Source organism: Paramacrobiotus metropolitanus, unplaced genomic scaffold (assembly GCF_019649055.1).
Source record: "Paramacrobiotus metropolitanus isolate TYO unplaced genomic scaffold, Prichtersi_v1.0 Parri_scaffold0000251, whole genome shotgun sequence".
Taxonomy (NCBI): domain Eukaryota; kingdom Metazoa; phylum Tardigrada; class Eutardigrada; order Parachela; family Macrobiotidae; genus Paramacrobiotus; species Paramacrobiotus metropolitanus.
In genome coordinates, this window is record NW_026570471.1 from 62,859 (window position 1) to 81,058 (window position 18,200).

At 43.0% G+C, this 18,200-nt stretch overlaps 3 protein-coding genes across 4 annotated transcripts; 2 read left to right on the plus strand and 1 right to left on the minus strand.

Moving 5' to 3' along the window:
• The first annotated feature begins 3,607 nt into the window (after positions 1 to 3,607).
• Positions 3,608 to 6,157, plus strand: LOC129601561 (BTB/POZ domain-containing protein 3-like). Its single transcript, XM_055500396.1, has 6 exons — positions 3,608 to 3,959; positions 4,078 to 4,200; positions 4,299 to 4,455; positions 4,529 to 4,713; positions 5,283 to 5,418; positions 5,942 to 6,157. Exons 1-6 carry the CDS (start codon positions 3,784 to 3,786, stop codon positions 6,014 to 6,016), a joined length of 852 nt encoding a protein of 283 aa, XP_055356371.1. The 5' UTR covers positions 3,608 to 3,783; the 3' UTR covers positions 6,017 to 6,157.
• A 3,203-nt stretch (positions 6,158 to 9,360) lies between these two features.
• Positions 9,361 to 12,078, minus strand: LOC129601558 (integrin beta-1-like). Of its 2 annotated transcripts, none has more exons than XM_055500392.1 (5): positions 11,901 to 12,078; positions 11,513 to 11,550; positions 10,661 to 10,731; positions 10,351 to 10,422; positions 9,361 to 9,909 (listed from the first exon to the last, which is right to left on the minus strand). In XM_055500392.1, the coding sequence occupies exons 1-5, from the start codon at positions 11,987 to 11,989 to the stop codon at positions 9,712 to 9,714; spliced, it is 468 nt and encodes a 155-aa protein (XP_055356367.1). In that variant the 5' UTR covers positions 11,990 to 12,078; the 3' UTR covers positions 9,361 to 9,711. The 2 variants fall into 2 exon arrangements, with proteins under 2 accessions (XP_055356367.1, XP_055356368.1); XM_055500393.1 differs by having other exon boundaries at positions 9,369 to 9,909; positions 10,320 to 10,422; positions 11,901 to 12,073.
• Positions 12,079 to 13,626: 1,548 nt separating this feature from the next.
• LOC129601565 (BTB/POZ domain-containing protein 6-like) lies at positions 13,627 to 16,014 on the plus strand. Its single transcript, XM_055500399.1, has 6 exons — positions 13,627 to 13,947; positions 14,070 to 14,192; positions 14,288 to 14,447; positions 14,521 to 14,705; positions 14,771 to 14,906; positions 15,218 to 16,014. Exons 1-6 carry the CDS (start codon positions 13,760 to 13,762, stop codon positions 15,776 to 15,778), a joined length of 1,353 nt encoding a protein of 450 aa, XP_055356374.1. The 5' UTR covers positions 13,627 to 13,759; the 3' UTR covers positions 15,779 to 16,014.
• The last annotated feature ends 2,186 nt before the right edge of the window (positions 16,015 to 18,200 follow it).

Here is an 18,200-nt window from a genome sequence, read left to right on the forward strand (position 1 = left end):
GTGTTAACACAGTTCAAATTTCCATCGTTTTATTAACTGCAGGGGCAAACTTACCAGTTGCGATATTCTTTCTGAAATTAAATTTTTCTCCCAGTGAAATTGTATTGGTTTTGCAAGCGGTAGAACTGAGATTTTGTAAGCACACATGTGACATGTAGCAAAGTATTATCGCGTGCATTATAAATATATTAATTATGACACTTATGCAGATTTGCTTATGCAGCAAACGCACGGTACCATTAAAAAAGTGATAGTAGATTGTAAACGTTAAAGTACGGCTGATGTCTGAAATGGTAACAAAGGCCAGATCAGTGGTATCCTGGATCAAACATTTTGTAGGTTATTCCACAATGGTGGTGAAAGCATTTCAATCAAAAATGCGTGTATATCCGGGACAAATAGGAACCTCGAGTGGTTCCTATTTGTCTTAACCATTGTGTCTACGGAACAAACGAAAAGGTACCTTTTGATAGGAAAGCACTGTTCAGGCCGCACATTGCTATCTACCAATTAAGAGCTAGGTAATTAACGTTAGCATAGATGTGCTGCGTGAACGCAAATTTGGGACCTAATGCAATTAGGCGGTTGTCCCCGTTTGAACTCAAATCCCGCTAAGCAATTAAGATAGATAGGTGTATGCGTGAATTCAGCCTATCTCTACCTATATAAGCTCTGCATTGTTGTACCATCTACACTGTACCAAGTCATCTACATGTCATTTACGTAGAGATCTCTAGTCATTTGTATGCATGCTAGCATTGTACCATCCGCGTACAGTCATCATGTACCATCAATAAAGATACAGCACGGTCAGTCTATCTCTTCTCTTATATTAATAAAACCCACTATTACACCGGACACGGCTACGACCAAAACGCGGTATCCACAAGGCCCTCGCTTTTGTGGCAAATCACAGTCATCGGGCAGTCGGAATGAAATAAGCCCTAAATCTGACCCCAAATGGACATGTTCCACCGGCTACCGGTAAACCGACATGACGACATCCCCAACAGGGTTGAGGGCGTAGACAAAACTCCATTAGACTCGTTACGCTGCAGACCGCGGTCCCTAAACACGTTCTGGTACCGGTCGGGCCCTCAATCAGGAAACGGCGGTAGACATCCATCGCAAACCGTAACCACGAACTCCCACATAAACCGACTGGATTCCTGGATTGGACCCAACCGGAACTGCTAGAAGTCTCCAGGACAAACCAGCCGAAACCCTGTGTTCTTCAGTCACCCAAACGTTTTGCTCCCAAATCTTAGAAGCGCCCGGAGCGGTTCCCAAAAGCTTGAACCTGGCCAGAAGGCAAAAGCCGGTCTCCACCTTCCATTTATCCAGAACGTAAGTCCCGGACATCGAAAATCTTGCATTCCGCTTCCTGGTTAGGCGGCCGGACGATTTAGAGAGTAGACATACGGATTTTTACGAGCGCAGACCGCCCTCCCTGGTTCCGTTACTGCAACCGAAGCCACCCAGATCGACCACCCCGGAACTGCCGGATCAACATTCCGCAGTCCGGCATCAACCGGTCCATGTGGCCCACAAATTGCAGACCACGAATGACGACGTCCTTTATCTGGGGAATTCTTTACGGGTAAATCTTCGAAACATCTGAACGGGCGTCGAAACCAGTATGATGCGTATTACGCCCATAACCAGACTCACTGGATGTCACAGACCGCTGCCATTTATCTGACGACACGACCAAATAATTCAAGGAAAGACCAGCTGCCAGTCGACTCACTCGCAGCAGGAAACCCAGCTGACCGGACTCAACCGGAGAAGCCCGGTTGAACCGGGATTAACCCGGACATTTCATTCTCCGGACCCAACTTATCCGACGGTAACACTGTCCCAGTAACTCAATAAATGCCGGGAGACAAAATGAACGGTTTCCGCCCGGATAGAACACCAGAAATTTAGCTAAGCAGACCGCTCAACGGCGTCTTGCTACCGGAGGAATTACAAGTAGAGTTACAGTTACTCAGTCAACTAACCTTGATAATTTAGCTAGCCGTACTTCACCGAAGCAACCAGGCCGAATAGCCCTCAGACCCGACTTGTCCACTACAAACCTGAGCTAGCTTTATAATTAAACGACCGGAAGGCAAACTCGTGAGTTTTACTCCGGACGAACCAATGAAAAGTAGATCCAGCAGACCGGTTTAAAGCGCTCGAAAGGATTATTCGGAGCTAACCAAATCGACCATCACGAAGTTACCCGAATCAACCCTTAGCAGCGTGAGAACCACCGGTACCTATTACCTACTTAGGCGACGTGACACGAATTGACAGTTTCTGTACGGGCGAAAATCCAGATTTTGAGCAAATCGGCCCGCAACGCTTAGTGACCGAGCTTACCTGGATAAACCCGGATGAACCTAACGAACTGATTTGTTTGTCAACCTATTGACCTGATCTATCTACTCCGCTATCCAATCAGGAAGATACGATTTGCTTGGATAGAAATCCCGGGAACACGAATGACTTCCTGACTCACTTCGCTTATCCACGTTCTGCTACTACAGCTTGGGCCTAACCCGGCCAAGCAACTCGAGAGTGGGACTTATCCTTCACGAACCCGATTCCGTTACCCAAGTAGCTGACTGAAGAAAGAATTTCCGGTTTTGCCCGGACGGAATCTCGAAAAATTGTACTTTACCGGGCCTACCTGGAAGGATCGACCACGAACCCAAATATCGCGTTCAGGATGAATTCCCTGCACCAACAACCGGAAAAACCCGGTAGGGTAACCCAATCAACCCGGCAATAACCGGTCCCTACGGGCTACGGCCAAAACTGACGGCGGGACGCGAATTGTCCGGATGCATCCACCGGACTGGGTATTGTTACCAGACTCATCGGTCAACTCAGGTAACCCAATAGGCCCTATTCCCCACCCAGAGAAAAGAAAGGCTGGGTATGGGAGCACGCCACAGTTTAGCCTTAAATTGTAAAGAGTTCGGGAATTGCTTAGTTGGACAGTCTTTGTTAAGTCCAAACATCGCCATGGTGCCGAATCACCCATATTTTAGTTGTTGCTGCCCGAATGATAATGTACCATTTCTCCTACTGCCTCCCACTCCCCAACAAAGCACTCAAATAAGCGACAACGTGCTAAACGAACGTAACCCATCCTGCGGCAAACTAGCTACGAGACATTTTAGCGCCCATACAGCGGCACAATATAAAAACGCTATGCAACGCGTACTGTGGCATAATAGCAGAAGGCTATTTGGCCCCCCATACTGGGGCAAAATAGCTGAAGGCTATTTAAACGCAGTGTGGGGCAAAATAGCAAAAGGCTATTTTGCCCCACATACTGGGGCAAAATAGCCAAAAGCTATTTTGCCACAAACACTGGGGTAAAATAGCCACTTCGTTGATTATTCCTATCCGAGCAAACCTCGTACGCCTGTTCCCTTGAGGACGCAAATCATTCTGGCTTCCCTGGAAGCAGATCACCTAACCGTCAGACAATCGATGACACGCAGGAAAGTCGATAAGCGACTTGTGTCGCCCACAGGCGGCGGTCTGAATGGATACTTGTCGAAACGCGTGCTCCATTTCACTTTTCATTTCTGTCTTGCTGAGTCAAAATTCTTTGCAAATTTTCATTTTCATATTTTTTTGATTGATTTGTATTGTCATTTTGTGTGAACAGTTCACAGATCATCTAGCTTTAATTTTCCTGTAGAGAAATTATGTACATTTAGCAAATTCAGCTTTTTGGGATTGTGGGCTATAGCCAAGCCCGTACTGTGCGCTGATCTCGATATGGCAGACGATTCTTCTGTATCAAATGGAACTGGGGCCTCAAGTATGCCACGGCGAGGCGCACTTGATGGGATCGCGGATCGGATGAAGTGCATGCTAGAAAGTGGAGACCTGTCCGATGTGCAGTTTATAGTAGGCCGAGAGTTCGGAACAACGAAGATCTTTCGAGCACACAAGTGAGAATACATTCTTGCAGTCGTTAATGACGCTCCATATTCCCTCATACTGTTAAGTGTTATGGAACTTTGGGTATTTTTTCCGTAAGAGAAAACATTGCAAGACTTAGCATTGCAGGTATGTGCTAAGTAGCAGCAGTGATGTGTTCTATACCATGTTTTACGGGAGCCTGCCCGAGAAGTGTGACACTGCCATCGATATTCCAGATGTTCCTGAAGATGCCTTCGAAATCATGCTCAAGTGCGTTGAGAATGAAATCTGTTTGTAATGATTTGCTAGTTGACACGGGCAGATTGGCTCCAGGCTCAAGCTGTCAGTTTTTAGGGCGCATTTTACAGGTACGTCTACACGGATAAGGTGGATGTAGATGAGGATAATGTTTACCCGACGATGGTGTGCGCTGACAAATACGACCTACCACGTTTGGGGGATCAATGCGTCCACTATGTCCTCACTGAGCTCAGAGCTGGCACCTGTCTGTACCATCTGGAAAGGGTGTGCATTACCAAACCACTTTCGTCGCCGAAGTGCTTAACGTAGAATTATAATTTTACCATGGTTTTTCTAGGCCCTTATGTGGGGTGCACCTACCGCACATATCGTAGAAAGTTGTCTGCACTTCGTGGATGTACACTGTGAAGAAATCTTGGAGTCGGAAGATTTTGCTGAAATCGAACACAGCACACTGGAAAGAATTGTAAAACGCAACACGCTTTTTGCGGAAGAAAATCTTATATACACAGCGGTGAATAGGTAAGCACTGTTCAAGAACGAAATTCCTTTCGCTGTATAGACTGCAACAGAACAGAATGAACAGATTACGTTAAGACGTTGAGTAGATACAGTACAATACGAATCAAAATGGATCATTGCAAACCTGATTTTAGAGAAAACGTTGGCGCAAGAATTTTCGCTACATGTTCGTCGACGTTTTTTTGCATTCCGACATAGGTAATCACAATATAGATTTATCCGAATGACGGTATTCTGCTGACTTCTCCAGCTAACAGTAACTTTCCAGTCAGCTTGTTCACCAGATTAATAAAAAACAATTAATGAATTTTAAATGTCGAATAATGCAGAAAATACCGTGTATGTGGTCACAACCTGGTGTCCGGTACATTAATCTGTGTTGTGGAAATGTCAGGGATGCTGTCCAAGTACCTAATTAGTTACGTTTGTTCGGCAGTGTTAAAAAGATGTGACGTTTTTACTTGACAGTTAATGTTTAATGCTTTTATGTCAGCTTGTTCACAAGATTATTAAAATATTAAATTTGCATTTATTAAAAAATTAAATCTGCAAATGTGGAATTTTTGCAGATGGGCTATGGAGACCTGCGACATTCGTAATTTGAAGTTTTCACGGACTAACCGGCGTCAGGTGTTAGGCCCGGTTCTTCACCAGATACGATTCCCGCTGATGACAGACAAGCAGCTAGCAGACGGTCCCGTTGGCGTGAGTCGAATTCAGACTGAGTGGTCGCGCTTAGCCTTGGGTTGAGATATGAAGCACAGACTATACATACTCTTCACTCTTGAGCGATTTTCTAAAATGAATAAAAACGAAATGAAATGGGATTCGAAACAGAAAACATGCCCATGGCTAATGCCGGTTTTGCCATATTTTCAAACACAGCGATGCAAAAATTTGCTTAATCAAATGATTAGTCGTTGTATATAGTTCCTGTAGTATGTCTGATGATGCAGCGTCATTGTTGTTACTATTACTATTATTCCACTACAGTAGCCGAAGTCCGTTAATGCAGGCTTTTTACCCTAAGGTGGACCTCAAAACCTTAGGATTTACCAGGCTTCTGGATAACTGTTTCGCTAACTTCAAAAATTTTATTCGTTTTTAGTTTAATTTTATGAGATAAAAGTTACCCATCTAGGAATTACCACCAGGCAATGGATAGATAACAAATATAACAAACTGATTTTAATGACAGATAATAACAGGTTTCTGTTTGTACACATAGAGTGGCTTGCTGACGTTGCCAGAGTTAAAAGACATCTACAGAGGGTTATTCAGCCAAGTGTGGTCAGCGCATTAAAAAAATTCCTATAATTCAGCCGTTGCGCAGAGTCAGATTCTAATAATTGTTTTATTATGGCAAATTAGTTTTGATGCTTTTTGCAAGTTTTGTGACAATCGGGTTTAAACAGCCCGCAATATTGGCTACTGACCTAAAGACTCCGACTCTAAACCTTTGACCAGGCAAAATTTGGCTTTCGATGATCTGGCTTTAAAAGGATCGTCTGCTTTTCAAATCTGGATGGTTTTAATTGTGAAAAACGACGATCCGAATATTTTTTATAGCAAAAACGATTCCATATTCTTGCGCGTTCTTGCGGTAGGACGGCTGGAAAAACGCGAAAACAGGAAGACACACTGCAAGAGCCATGCTCAATGTGCGAATTGTTACTCACGGAGCTATGGCTATCCTTTTCGTTCCTCCACAAACTAAAGTTGTAACGCAGGTCTTCCTTCACAATTTACAATGTTCATTGGTCGAAAAAGACGCTCCACGGATTAAGCCTGGCAGAGAGGAAGAAGTCATCCAGAACCAGAGATGTGCTCCCGGGAGCACTGCTGAGAAAACAAGGATGTTGCTTCCTGATCGAAAAAACTGGTAATTCCTTCTGAAAAAGGTTTGTTCGAAACCCATGACAGGTTTCCAGTCGATTATGGCGAAAACCCAAATTTTAAATTAATTTTGAGTAAAGGGAATCCATTTCCTATAGCTGAACTGGTCAACTGTTGCCAACATGGTGGGATAAACTGAATTTTTTCCTGGGCTACAGGATAACGAAATCTTGGCTCGGTTGAATTCAAAATGTGATTGAATGTTGTGGCTATTTGATAAAATTTTTAAAAAAAGTAAAATGAGCCTGCAGCGGCTAAGCAGAAATTTTCCAAAAAGTGACCACACTTGGCTGAATAACCCTCTGTACCTTCACAAGCACGCCACAGTGCAACACCCTGTGCCACCTGGGCTTTTCTCCGCGCAGCCACGACAGCCCCCGTTGATCCGTGTGGCTGACATGCAATTCAAGCATAAAGAGGAAATATTTGTGGAGGAGGCATTGCACTGGTACCCTGCTGAAGTATTAGGGATGCATGGATCAGCTGTTATCGGGTTGTCTCTCCACTCGGATAAGATCGTCAGGACCGAACCGGAGAGGCTTATTCGGGCATCGGACATCCTAACGAGTGGGCAATCAATCCTGTGGTCGGCGACGGGCTTATGGGGGCGTCGTAAAGAGGCAACGTACGTACAGCCGGATGTTGATCAATGGCATCATTGGCATGAGATCGGTTCGGCAGGCAAAGAACATACGGTGCTGCTCGGTGAAATAACGTTAAGCAATAGTCAAGTGGAAGCGTGGAAAAAGGCGAAAGCCGCCTGCAACGGGAGTGGAGGTTCTCAGCGGAAGCGTTCACTGGATGCGGCAAATCTTGTCTGAGTCGTGGATTTGATCGCTAGACTGTCGCGGTTACTCTACTAATACTTTACATTTATCCAGCGAATGATGGGCCTTACGAGGTCGCACAGATTGAGGATATTATTATTAAGGACGAAATAGTAAGAGCGTGGAAAAGAGCGCAGGTGGAGGGCGGCGAAAGGAACACACCGGGAGTTGTCACGCTAAAACGTTCTCTGGATGCGGCCGATCTGAACTAACTGACCGAGTCAATGATCTTTTACAGAAGTACGGTTTGCCTCGAAGATGGAATTGTTAGTCTGTAGTGACATTTCAGGAGACACTTCGCAATTCTTATATTAAATGTTACGGGAACCTTTCTGGACATATACTGAAGACATAAGTATTGAAGAGGCATTTTTGTTATAACCTGTTGTGTTTTTGTTTGATCAATAAAGTATGTAATTAACCAAGCATTCCGTCTCTGCGTATCTTATAATCAAAGGAGTTATGGTTTATAATACGCACAAAAGTATGACTTCGACAATTATGAACGCAAGTATTGCAAAATATGGAAATCTGTGGATTACCATACGCAGACCATTAAATACAGAAACAAGTGACCTTTGGAACGATAGGAAATAGTTTAATTAAGGGAGCCTCGTTAACCTTTAAGCACCCAGCGAATGATAACTGCAAATTTTACTTGAAGCGACAATGCTTGAGAATTCCACAGGTGCAGTGTGCATTATTGTAGGTATCGACGCATCGCTACATCGATATTCTCGTTTGCACCCGACTGCTATGCATAGGTTGCTGTTTAAATTACATCGCATTTACAATGGACAATAAGGCGACTTCTTCTTAATCTTCATTCGGAAAACCAAAAGCTTTTAAAATTGCTGAGATCTGCCATAACCTCTATCGTATCTCGTTGGTGACAGCGAAAGCCATAGGAATGTGCGACTGGAATCTGTTAAGTTGCTAGGCACTAACAGCAAGCAGTCGTTAATGAGCAATGGCAGATAAGTAGTACTTTTTGGCGCAGCTGATTGATGGGGAATTTCTTATTCGCAGATAGATCCGAACAGATGAACGAACGGCGCGGGCGATCAGGCAAACCTTCCAACTTGGGTCCGTTCTTTTGCAAACCAGCGCCGGCTAACCAGAATCGCTGCTTCACCGAAACATCTGACGCCTGATGCGGCGTGATGCACTGTTTCTTGTTCGACGATTTTCGCTCATACCCAGTGCGCAATTGGCTTTTAGTCTGGTGAATGTTCGCCTTCAGCGAAACGCACCGTGCTTACTGTCGCATACTCTAGCCGTCTTCAGGAGAAAGGTGGCCGGGTTGTGTTGCAAAACGGTTGCCTTAGAAAACTGGACATTAATCTGTATAAACATGTCGAAATCAGGCCGCTATTCCATTTCCGACTGAGTTCGCATACTTTAGGTGGTCCGGGTCGGACAGCTCTGGATTTCAGCTAAGTGAGGTGATCGTTGTCGACATGGGCGATCATTGTCGACGCCTATCAGGACCGGCGCTAACTGTTGTTGTTCTGGAAATGGCGGAAGCCAGCTAATTGAGGCTTAACAAGTCAACCGCGCTGCCGCTATTCGGACGCGCTCACACCTAATTCTGTTTCGCAAAGGGTTAATTAAGCCGGCATGAAGTAACGTATGAGATGCCAAAAAAACGGTTAGCAGCTGGTGCGATCTGGCATTCAGGAGGAGAAGACGCAATTCAGAAACATTTTTCGCCGCACCGATTAGGTGACCGCTTGCAGGGAATGTCCGTCGAAGCACTGCCAGATTTATTGCGCAAACGTGTCGATTTCATGACCTTTGGCTATCGTGCACAAAACCGATGTTGAAATCGCATAAACTCGTAGATATCCTGATGTGTGCCGGAAATCTCATCGGTAAACCAGACCCCGACGCACTATTTATTTCGTTTCACTGCCGCTTATTATAACTATCTTAACTTTTGTACCAAGATTGTAAATGAAGTAGCAGTCAAATTATGGCGATTAATTTTGAACAGTCTTATCCGATGGGATTGACAAAAAATCGTATGAACAGTAAAACCAGCAATACAATTTTCATAATCGAATGACACAATCAACACACAATTTTTATCCGCACAATTTTTACAATCCGTTTGAACAATTCAAGTGACATCTACATAACAGTGATAAACAATTAACACTGACGATAAGTGACTTATAGTGGAAAGCGCTTCCATGCGATGATAATCTCGAATTTTAAGGCATCACAATATAATATTTTTGCCAGGTCTTGCACCAAGGTTTAGTGTAATCTTTTAGTGTAATCTTTCCATCGAGATATGCGTTACAACTTTCAAGTCCACTCTAGGCACTTGTTTGATTCTGGTTTGCGTTGTTGTTTGAAAACAACTGTAGGAATCTTTCCACTGTGGCTTTCTTTTCTGAGCAGTCGCTAAAGGTGTAGCCGGGATCACAAACACACCGACCACAATCACAGTGCCCGTGTCCGTCACCTAAACAAGGGCGAGGTACAGAAATTATGTAGCAGCAATAATAAAACTGTTCACAACTTAGTACTACAAATCTTTTTGGCTTCGTCTTATGAAAATCACGAATAATTCCCCTGCATTATGCACAAGAAAAATAAAAGGCGTCAATGCAAGTACAAACAGAGTTGTGTAACTTATTATTATGGCTTGCATAAAAATTTGAATAAAGTGATATTAATTACAATAATAACCAGTTGACGGTGTTGTACTACACATAAAATGTTTAAATCGTATGATACTGTAATATTAACAACGAGGATGTAAGTTTTTAGCACAATAAATGAGAAAATACGATACTGTACGTGCTAATGGACTGCCACGGACTGTTGTATTACTGATGGTGCTATACCCGCAGCATGCGGTACTGTACTCACACACTTCCCCGTTGATAGCTGGACAGCTTACGTTGTCGCATTCGCAGTATTTGCCAGAAGTTTTGATGACAATACGTTTTTTGCTGAACATTCCACGAGTACCCTGTATTCATATATAGCGAAAAACCGATATAATTTACTTATTTAGCAATAGCGAAATAACAAATGATCGAAGGAATCAAATTAAAGCCAATATATTAACTGCAGCATACTCACTAATGGCTAGCTATACGCAACTAAATAATTATAAGTTATCTGTAGCGAATAATACGAGTAGAACACAATCGAACGCCGCGAAAATTACCATACTTTATATTACTGCTCAATATTTGCGAACTCACTTCCCACGTTCGGCATGATGTGCACTGTCCATCGACGCACGTGCCCCGACCACTACAGGGTTCTCGTTCATCTGTAAAAATTCACGAGTATAATTCGCTTTCACTTTTTCATTATGTTATGGCTTTTACGGTCTCGATGACTCAGAGATCTTTTTGTAGCTATGCTCGAGCGAAACGAATCGAAGGTCACCTTTGTTCACGAATATAGGATTTTTGTCACGTTGTTCACGTCCTAATAATTCTTCAGAATAAAATGGAAATAATTATAGAAATATAATTTCCGTAAAACGGATCTTAATCAACGTCACCTATTGAATAAATTTTTATGTAATTATTTAGTTATGGTAGTGCGTGATAATGATTCAGTACTATACTATAAGCAAAGCGGTGCACTTCCCTAGTAAAGATCTTGTTCCTTTGATAAAGTAAGTACTGTACTTTACACCCTACAACATTGTAGGGTGTAAAATACCGTACCTACTTACTATATTAATATACAACACAACACAGGCACAGAAGCCTACAGTAGTAGGAATAATTGGTAATAATTTAAACACACCGCTTACCGGTTTATATTCATGTTACATATTCGTACTTTATAAAAGGTAATGATAAAAAGGGCGAAACTTATTAGCACCAATATAAAATGCACTCGCATGGGTATGCCAAGATGAAATTACGGTGCACTTGAAGGTAATAATATTATGCAACATCACTTACAGAGTACAATAAGCTATATCTACACCAAAAGCGCATTTACCGTTCGAAATTTTTCTCGAGAATATTGTGCTTTTAAAAGCGATGTGCGAGTACATAATAAATATTTTTGTATAGATATAGAAGTGTACGTACTGATATAGAACTTGAAGTTTCGATTTGGGGGATTGGGCCTGGAATTAACCACAACAGAGAGTTACGGTCAGTACTCAATAGAAACTCATTGATACATAAAGTCATAACCACGTTAGCAAGGCGCTTCCTGACAAGAACGTTTCTTTGACGAAATGTTTAGAAATAATGCAATAAATGAACAAAGAACATTCCAGACGTAAGTTGCCATATTTTGCAACTCAGTGCACTCGGCTGTTAATAGCCATGCTTTAATACGGCTACCGACGTCGCTCATATTCGTACTACTATACCGTACACTCGTTGGGATAAAAGAGAATATCCCTTGTATTTACAAATGCACAACAAACGGTGTAATGACCCTGGTCGAACGTAACAAAAAATCACTTACTCAATGCAGGTGTTGTTTACAGGGTTGGCGAAAACACCGTGATGGTGACCACAGGAAACGAAGAGTATGACCGCGAAAGTACGCAGCATTTTGCAAATTACGGCGTAAACTTAGCTTAACAAAAAATGCACGAGTTCAGACTGATGTTTAAAGGTACTCACACCAAGTCTGCTATCTGTACTCAGCTGATCCGTGCTGTATATATGGACACACGTTCTTCCATGCCGGTGTACAAAGATCACAGAAATAATACATCTAGGGACGCGTCGATAAGGAACTGTAGATGTGAGTGCTTGGAAACAGATTAATTCTTCAGATTTCTTTGCAGGTACCTTGTGACTCATAGCCCAAACTCGAAAGTTACGAAGCCAAACACAACTAAATAAGAGTATAAACACATCTCCAAAGGAGATTGCTATCTTAGTTCGGTTCCTTTAAAATTGACAGCCAATCGTCTAATCAGGCAGGTGGTAGTGTTACTTTTTGGCTTGGCTCCGGGATGTTGTATAACTCGATGCGCTGATATTTTTCTGCATTATTTTTTCCAGAAAAATCGTTTGCCAAATGCAACACAATATTGTGAAGCACTTCGCTGCAGCAACCTCAATCGGTTTGCGGCTTCGGTATCAACTAGGACGGCTGCAGCTCCCGCATAACGCAAAAACTGCAAATTTAGTGTTATGCTGATTGTTAATTAATCACTACAATTACACAAGCGGCATAAAGCAGTACTGTAGAGATACAGAATAGAAACTTCTTCTTCTACACTAATCGAGAGCAGCTTCCTTGCAAATCAAAAGATTACTTCAGAACAAGCGTCGCACGGCCTTTTGCTGACCATGTGATTGCTTCACTGAACGATCGATTTTGGGACACTATTCAACGGGCACTAGTCAGTGGTTGAAAATACTACTGTACTAATCCACTAAATACTACTATTACTAAATCATTTGATCACGTCGTAGAAATATATGTATTGGTAGATTTACCGGAACAGGATCGTACATTTCGGGCTGAAATGGAGCGCTGGAATTGCCGCTGGCATAGGAATCCGGACAAATGGCGCAATTAACAGCCTCATAAGTCACACAATTACAGACTAATCCACCCTGATGATTAAGCTTTGGCGCTGCAGGATTGAAAATACAAAATCCTAGGGTAGAGTACTCCTACGCTAATTGTAAGCGCAAAAATCGTTTAAACAGGAATACATTCAGGATACAATATAAATATAAACGTTTAAGTAACACGGGTACTCTGTAGTCTGTACGTAAGCTTGCTCGACCAAATACAAAGATACTGCCGTAGAAACACCAGAAAATTCAAAGGGCAATAACAAGTACGTGTTCAAAACGTAAAGCAAATAACACAATCATACACCAATTTTCGCATGAAAACGGAAGGATACTAGATTTTATCCAAGTCTTCCTAGGGTATTCCTTATCTGAGCAAATATCCCGTACGCATGTCTCCTTGAAAGGAACATACGCACTCACCAACCCGGCTTTCGGTCACCGCCGCACCGGTGACGGACTGACGGATACAATAAAAGCTGACGATGGAGTTTTGTCGCCCACAGGTGGCGGTCTGAAAGAAAAAGTGTTGCATTTCCGTTGCATGTTTTGCTTTTATTACTTTCGCTACAGGGTACAGGCCTACAGTAGTGAGCCTCAATGAAAACAGTGGCTACCGTAAGCCCTGTCAGAGTTCTTTGCGAATTTTGCGATTGATTTTATTATGATTACTGAACAGTTTACAGTACATCAGACTATCAAAGCATTGATTTTCTTGTCGAGAAAAGTATCTGCAATTGGCAAATTCAACTTTTTTTGTGAGTGGGGGCTATTATCAAGCTCATAATGCGCGGGAAACTTGGCATGTCGGAAAATTCGTCTTCATCAAATGGGGCGCATAGTCCGCCACCGAGAGGCGCACTTGATGGGATCGCGGATCGGATGAAACGCATGCTGGAAAGTGGAGATCTGTCTGATGTACAATTTGAAGTAGGACGGGACTTCGGACCAACGAAGATCTTTCGAGTACACAAGTGAGAATAAAATCATGCATGGTTCCTCTGGCAGCTGTTCTAGTCCGTCATCCACATCACTGCTGTGGAAATTTGAATATATTTTCCGTATGCGCAAGAAGCTGCATGTGTTAATATTGCAGGTATGTGCTAAGCAGCAGCAGCGATGTGTTCTACACTATGTTTTACGGGAGTCTACCCGAGAAGTGTGACACGACCATCGATATTCCTGATGTTCCTGAAGACGCTTTCGAGATCATGCTCAAGTGCGTTGAGGTTTCGCTCTAGCTGAAATGGTTTGCTAATTCGCAGACGAGTGTTCTATGCCTAGTGCCTCCTGCTAATATCTATGCTTTTGAAGGTATATCTATACGGACAAGGTGGATTTACTGGATGAAGATAATGTTTATCCTACGATGGTGTGCGCTGACAAGTACGACCTACCACGCTTGGCGGATCACTGTTTCGACTACATCCTCGCTGATCTCAGGGCAGAAAATTGTCTGCATCATCTGGAAAAGGTATGACCTTACCAAACCAGTTGCATCGCTTAGCCGTAATGCTTCGCTGAAGTTATTGCTGTCGTTATTCTAGGCTCTTTCGTGGGGCACACCTACCGCACATATCGTGGAGAATTGTCTACATTTTGTGGATGTGTACTGTCAAGAGGTCTTGGGATCTGAAGACTTTGCTGAAATTAAACACAGCACATTGCGAAGAATTGTGGAGCGCGACACGTTTTTCGCAGAGGAAGACGTCATCTACACGGCGGTGAACAAGTAAGCAGGAAGCCGATCAAACCATGATTGAAATGTTTATAATCTTATTGTTAATTAAATTACAGTTGGGCGTTGGCGGCCTGCGCCCGCAGTAAGCTGGAGGCATCACCGGCCAATCGGCGGAAGGTGCTGGGACAAGTTCTTCACCTGATACGATTCCCGCTGATGACGGACAAGCAACTGGCAGACGGTCCCGCTGGCGTAAGTTAAACTCGAGACTTCAGATTGAAACACGTTTGAGTTTGAAACACCTTTTGGCCGTTTTTTGAAACGATTTAAACTGAAATAAAATGGCATCTGAACCTAAAAAACGCTGTAACAAATACTTGGTTCTAAAAAACGCTCGGCGGTGCGGACGACCACCACGGCAGCAGCCAGAACAGCCAGAACAGTGTAAGTTATAACACAATTAATAGTTAAATACTGCCAGCAGTGAGTTGCTTTTTGTTGTCGTTAGTATATATGATTTGACGATGCAACTTGAGCAGGTAAAAGATTTCCGTTTGATACAGAGCGGTTTGCTGAAATCAGCAACGTTAATGGAGATTTATCTTCACAAGCACGCCACGGAGCAACGTCCTGTGCCGTCTGGTTTATTCCCCACGCAACCGCGGCAATTCCCGTTGATCCTTGTAGGCAGCATGGAGTTAAAGCACAAGGAGGAGATATTCGTGGAGGACGGACTGCACTGGTATCCTGCTCAATTATTAGGAACACGTGGATCAGCCGTCGTCGGGCTGTCGCTGCACTTTACTGACAAGATTGTCAAGGCCGAAGCGGACCAGTTTATTCGGGCCTCGGACATCCTGACCGCTGGGCAACCGATCATTTGGTGGAATACATCCTTGGGACCTTGGGGGCGTTGTAAACCCGGAACGTACATAAAGCCGGACGTTGACCAGCGGCATGCTATCGATGCGTCTGACTATGAACTAAAACTGCGGCTCCGTGATATAACTGTAAGCGGTATTCAAGTGAGAACGTGGAAAAAGGCGAGAGCTGACATCAACGGGGGGAACGCACAGGGAGGCCCTCAGAGGAAGCGTACACTGGATGCTGCTAATCTTGTCTGATGTTGTGTCGGTTTTTTCAAATTTGCTCTCAGAATGGTGGATCTGTCTTAATGTTGTTCTGTGGTTCTGTTACTTTTGCAGCGACTAGACGTTGAAGTCCCGTTAACCGGGTTGTCTGCTCTTGATGTAATAATAATATGCGAATTTTATCGTTCCATTCCCGCGGTTACAAATGCGCAATAAGTGTTTACTTTGTCGTTTTTGCAGAAAAGTAAAAAGATGACATGTGAATTCGAATTGCATTTACATATGTAATCATTTCCGATAAAGGCGCAGTATACCATGAATCATGATCATTCCCTCTTATTTAGATTAGCCGCTGCTGTGCGGAATGCGATTTTCATTAGGTGTCGCTGTTCAATTAGCCGCGCGCCTGAAGGGCTGATAATGGATTGTTTGGTGTGCACACTGCACATTGCAAAGTCATATGAATAAAAGCTACATATTTGTTAGTTCCAACGCCATCCATTACCGACGAAAAACACTCGATGTAGGCAATTGTCCGTTGGGTTGTTGCCGTACTGTTTAGCTTAGTGTCATTGTAAGGGGTTTTTTTTCAAATTCTGATTCTGTTTTATAGCGATCATGATGGGAATTGCTTTGTCATTGTATGCCAGAAGAATTCAAGAAACGCGCGTACTAATACTGTATATTATAACGTAGACTATAACGCTACGTACTGGATTGCCTTTCCGGCGGCCCAGTCGCCTAACTTGACCTAACTGTAATCAAGTTATGATGGTGTAGGAATAAAGGGAAAATACAGGAACGCAAGAACAACAGGTTTTGGCAGAAGTTTAATGTCGATCGATCGGTCGTTCGTTCGTAAGAAGTCGTAAGAATTAATTTTCGTATACAGTAACAGACTGCCATGTTATAGGCGAAGAAACAATGAGTGTTTTAGGAAGGCTAAATGAAATGGGAGAGGTTTTTTTGATTTAAGATTACACTCACAAAGTTTACACTTTACACTCACACAGATTACTCATACAACACTTGTACATCATTAGTCACATACGCTATAATATCTATATATCCGAATGCTGCTCGTTGCATGTTAGTAACTTGGTATGTGCGGACCGGAAGTTGAGCCGATCTGGTTAGTCCACATCTTTTCCTAAAAAAATTGTGATTGCACATTAAAGTACAAGACAGTTGCGCAGAAAGATGTCAGGCCGAATTTCGTGACCTTTGGCGATGATGTGCAAAACTGATGCTATGATCGCTTGCAGTTAACTTTGAGTGTGTGTCAACTTGAGCTATGTGGATAATATTGCATACTTACTGTAGGGTGTAGAGCGTCAAAAAATTTTGTCTTCACCAAATAGCCGGATGTACCGATGATGAATAGAAAATTCTATTTTCTGACTGGTGTACAAGCGAAATAAAACCTGGGGCGAACTTTTCGTGCACATGAAGGAAGACAGTGCCGTCCTTTAACCGTGCCCATCTAGCGTCTGTCCTTTTCTTCCATGCTTCCGTCCACGAGAGTACGACTGCTGACTGATTAGTAGTACATCCCTATTACATTATTTCATTAATTTAAAACTTATGTACAGTACAGATATCGTTGGCACAACTTTGTCAGCACTTTTAACAGAAGTGCGCTACCGCTCAGCCAGCGTCTAGTTTGGTACGTCATTAATTTCCAAGTTAGGGAATTCGTGAGGAAGAAAATTCGATGGTGTATTTATTTCGATCGGTGACGTCGTGGTTTCATAAGCTAAATGTACACGTGAATTTTCGCATTATCGGTTTCCAGAATTTTCTCAAAAAGTTTCACACTGAATGTTACAAGAGAAACGTTTTCCTACACCACCGTATTCCAGAGCAAATGCTTCAAGGCATTTGCAATCAAGCTCCAAAATATTCAACAAACGAAAAATTGTTTACAACGGCTACTCATTCACACTTGTACCCGGCGCGATACTGTTCGCTGAAGACTACACCTGTAACTGAATAGAGGTTAGCTGAGACCAGGCGGAAGTTAATGCGAGAATGCATCGACGCGAGAGTTTCCTTGCAGCGCTAAAAGAAAAACCCGGTAATAGCATCGCGTATGCGACGGTAGATGGCACTGGAAAGCTGGTAAAACGGTGCATAAATATGTTACGTGATTTAGGCAGAGAAAGGTTACATGGCATGACTAAACCGGCCGGTCGAGTATGCTACTTATGTATAGTACGGAAATGTGTGCGTTGATGTTAACGAATGGAACGGCAAAGTGAGGAGGCGAAGTGTAGGTCGGATTGCAATCCGACCAACAATAAAAAAATTGAATGTGCGTAAGAAATAAAAGTGTCTCAGCCTTTGTCTTGTGGTTGGTACAATTCAAGACCGTCAATACATGTAGTTCACAATTTAACGAAAACAATCAAACAAAGTGCTACATAACTGACAACAAGGTAACATTTTGGCGCCG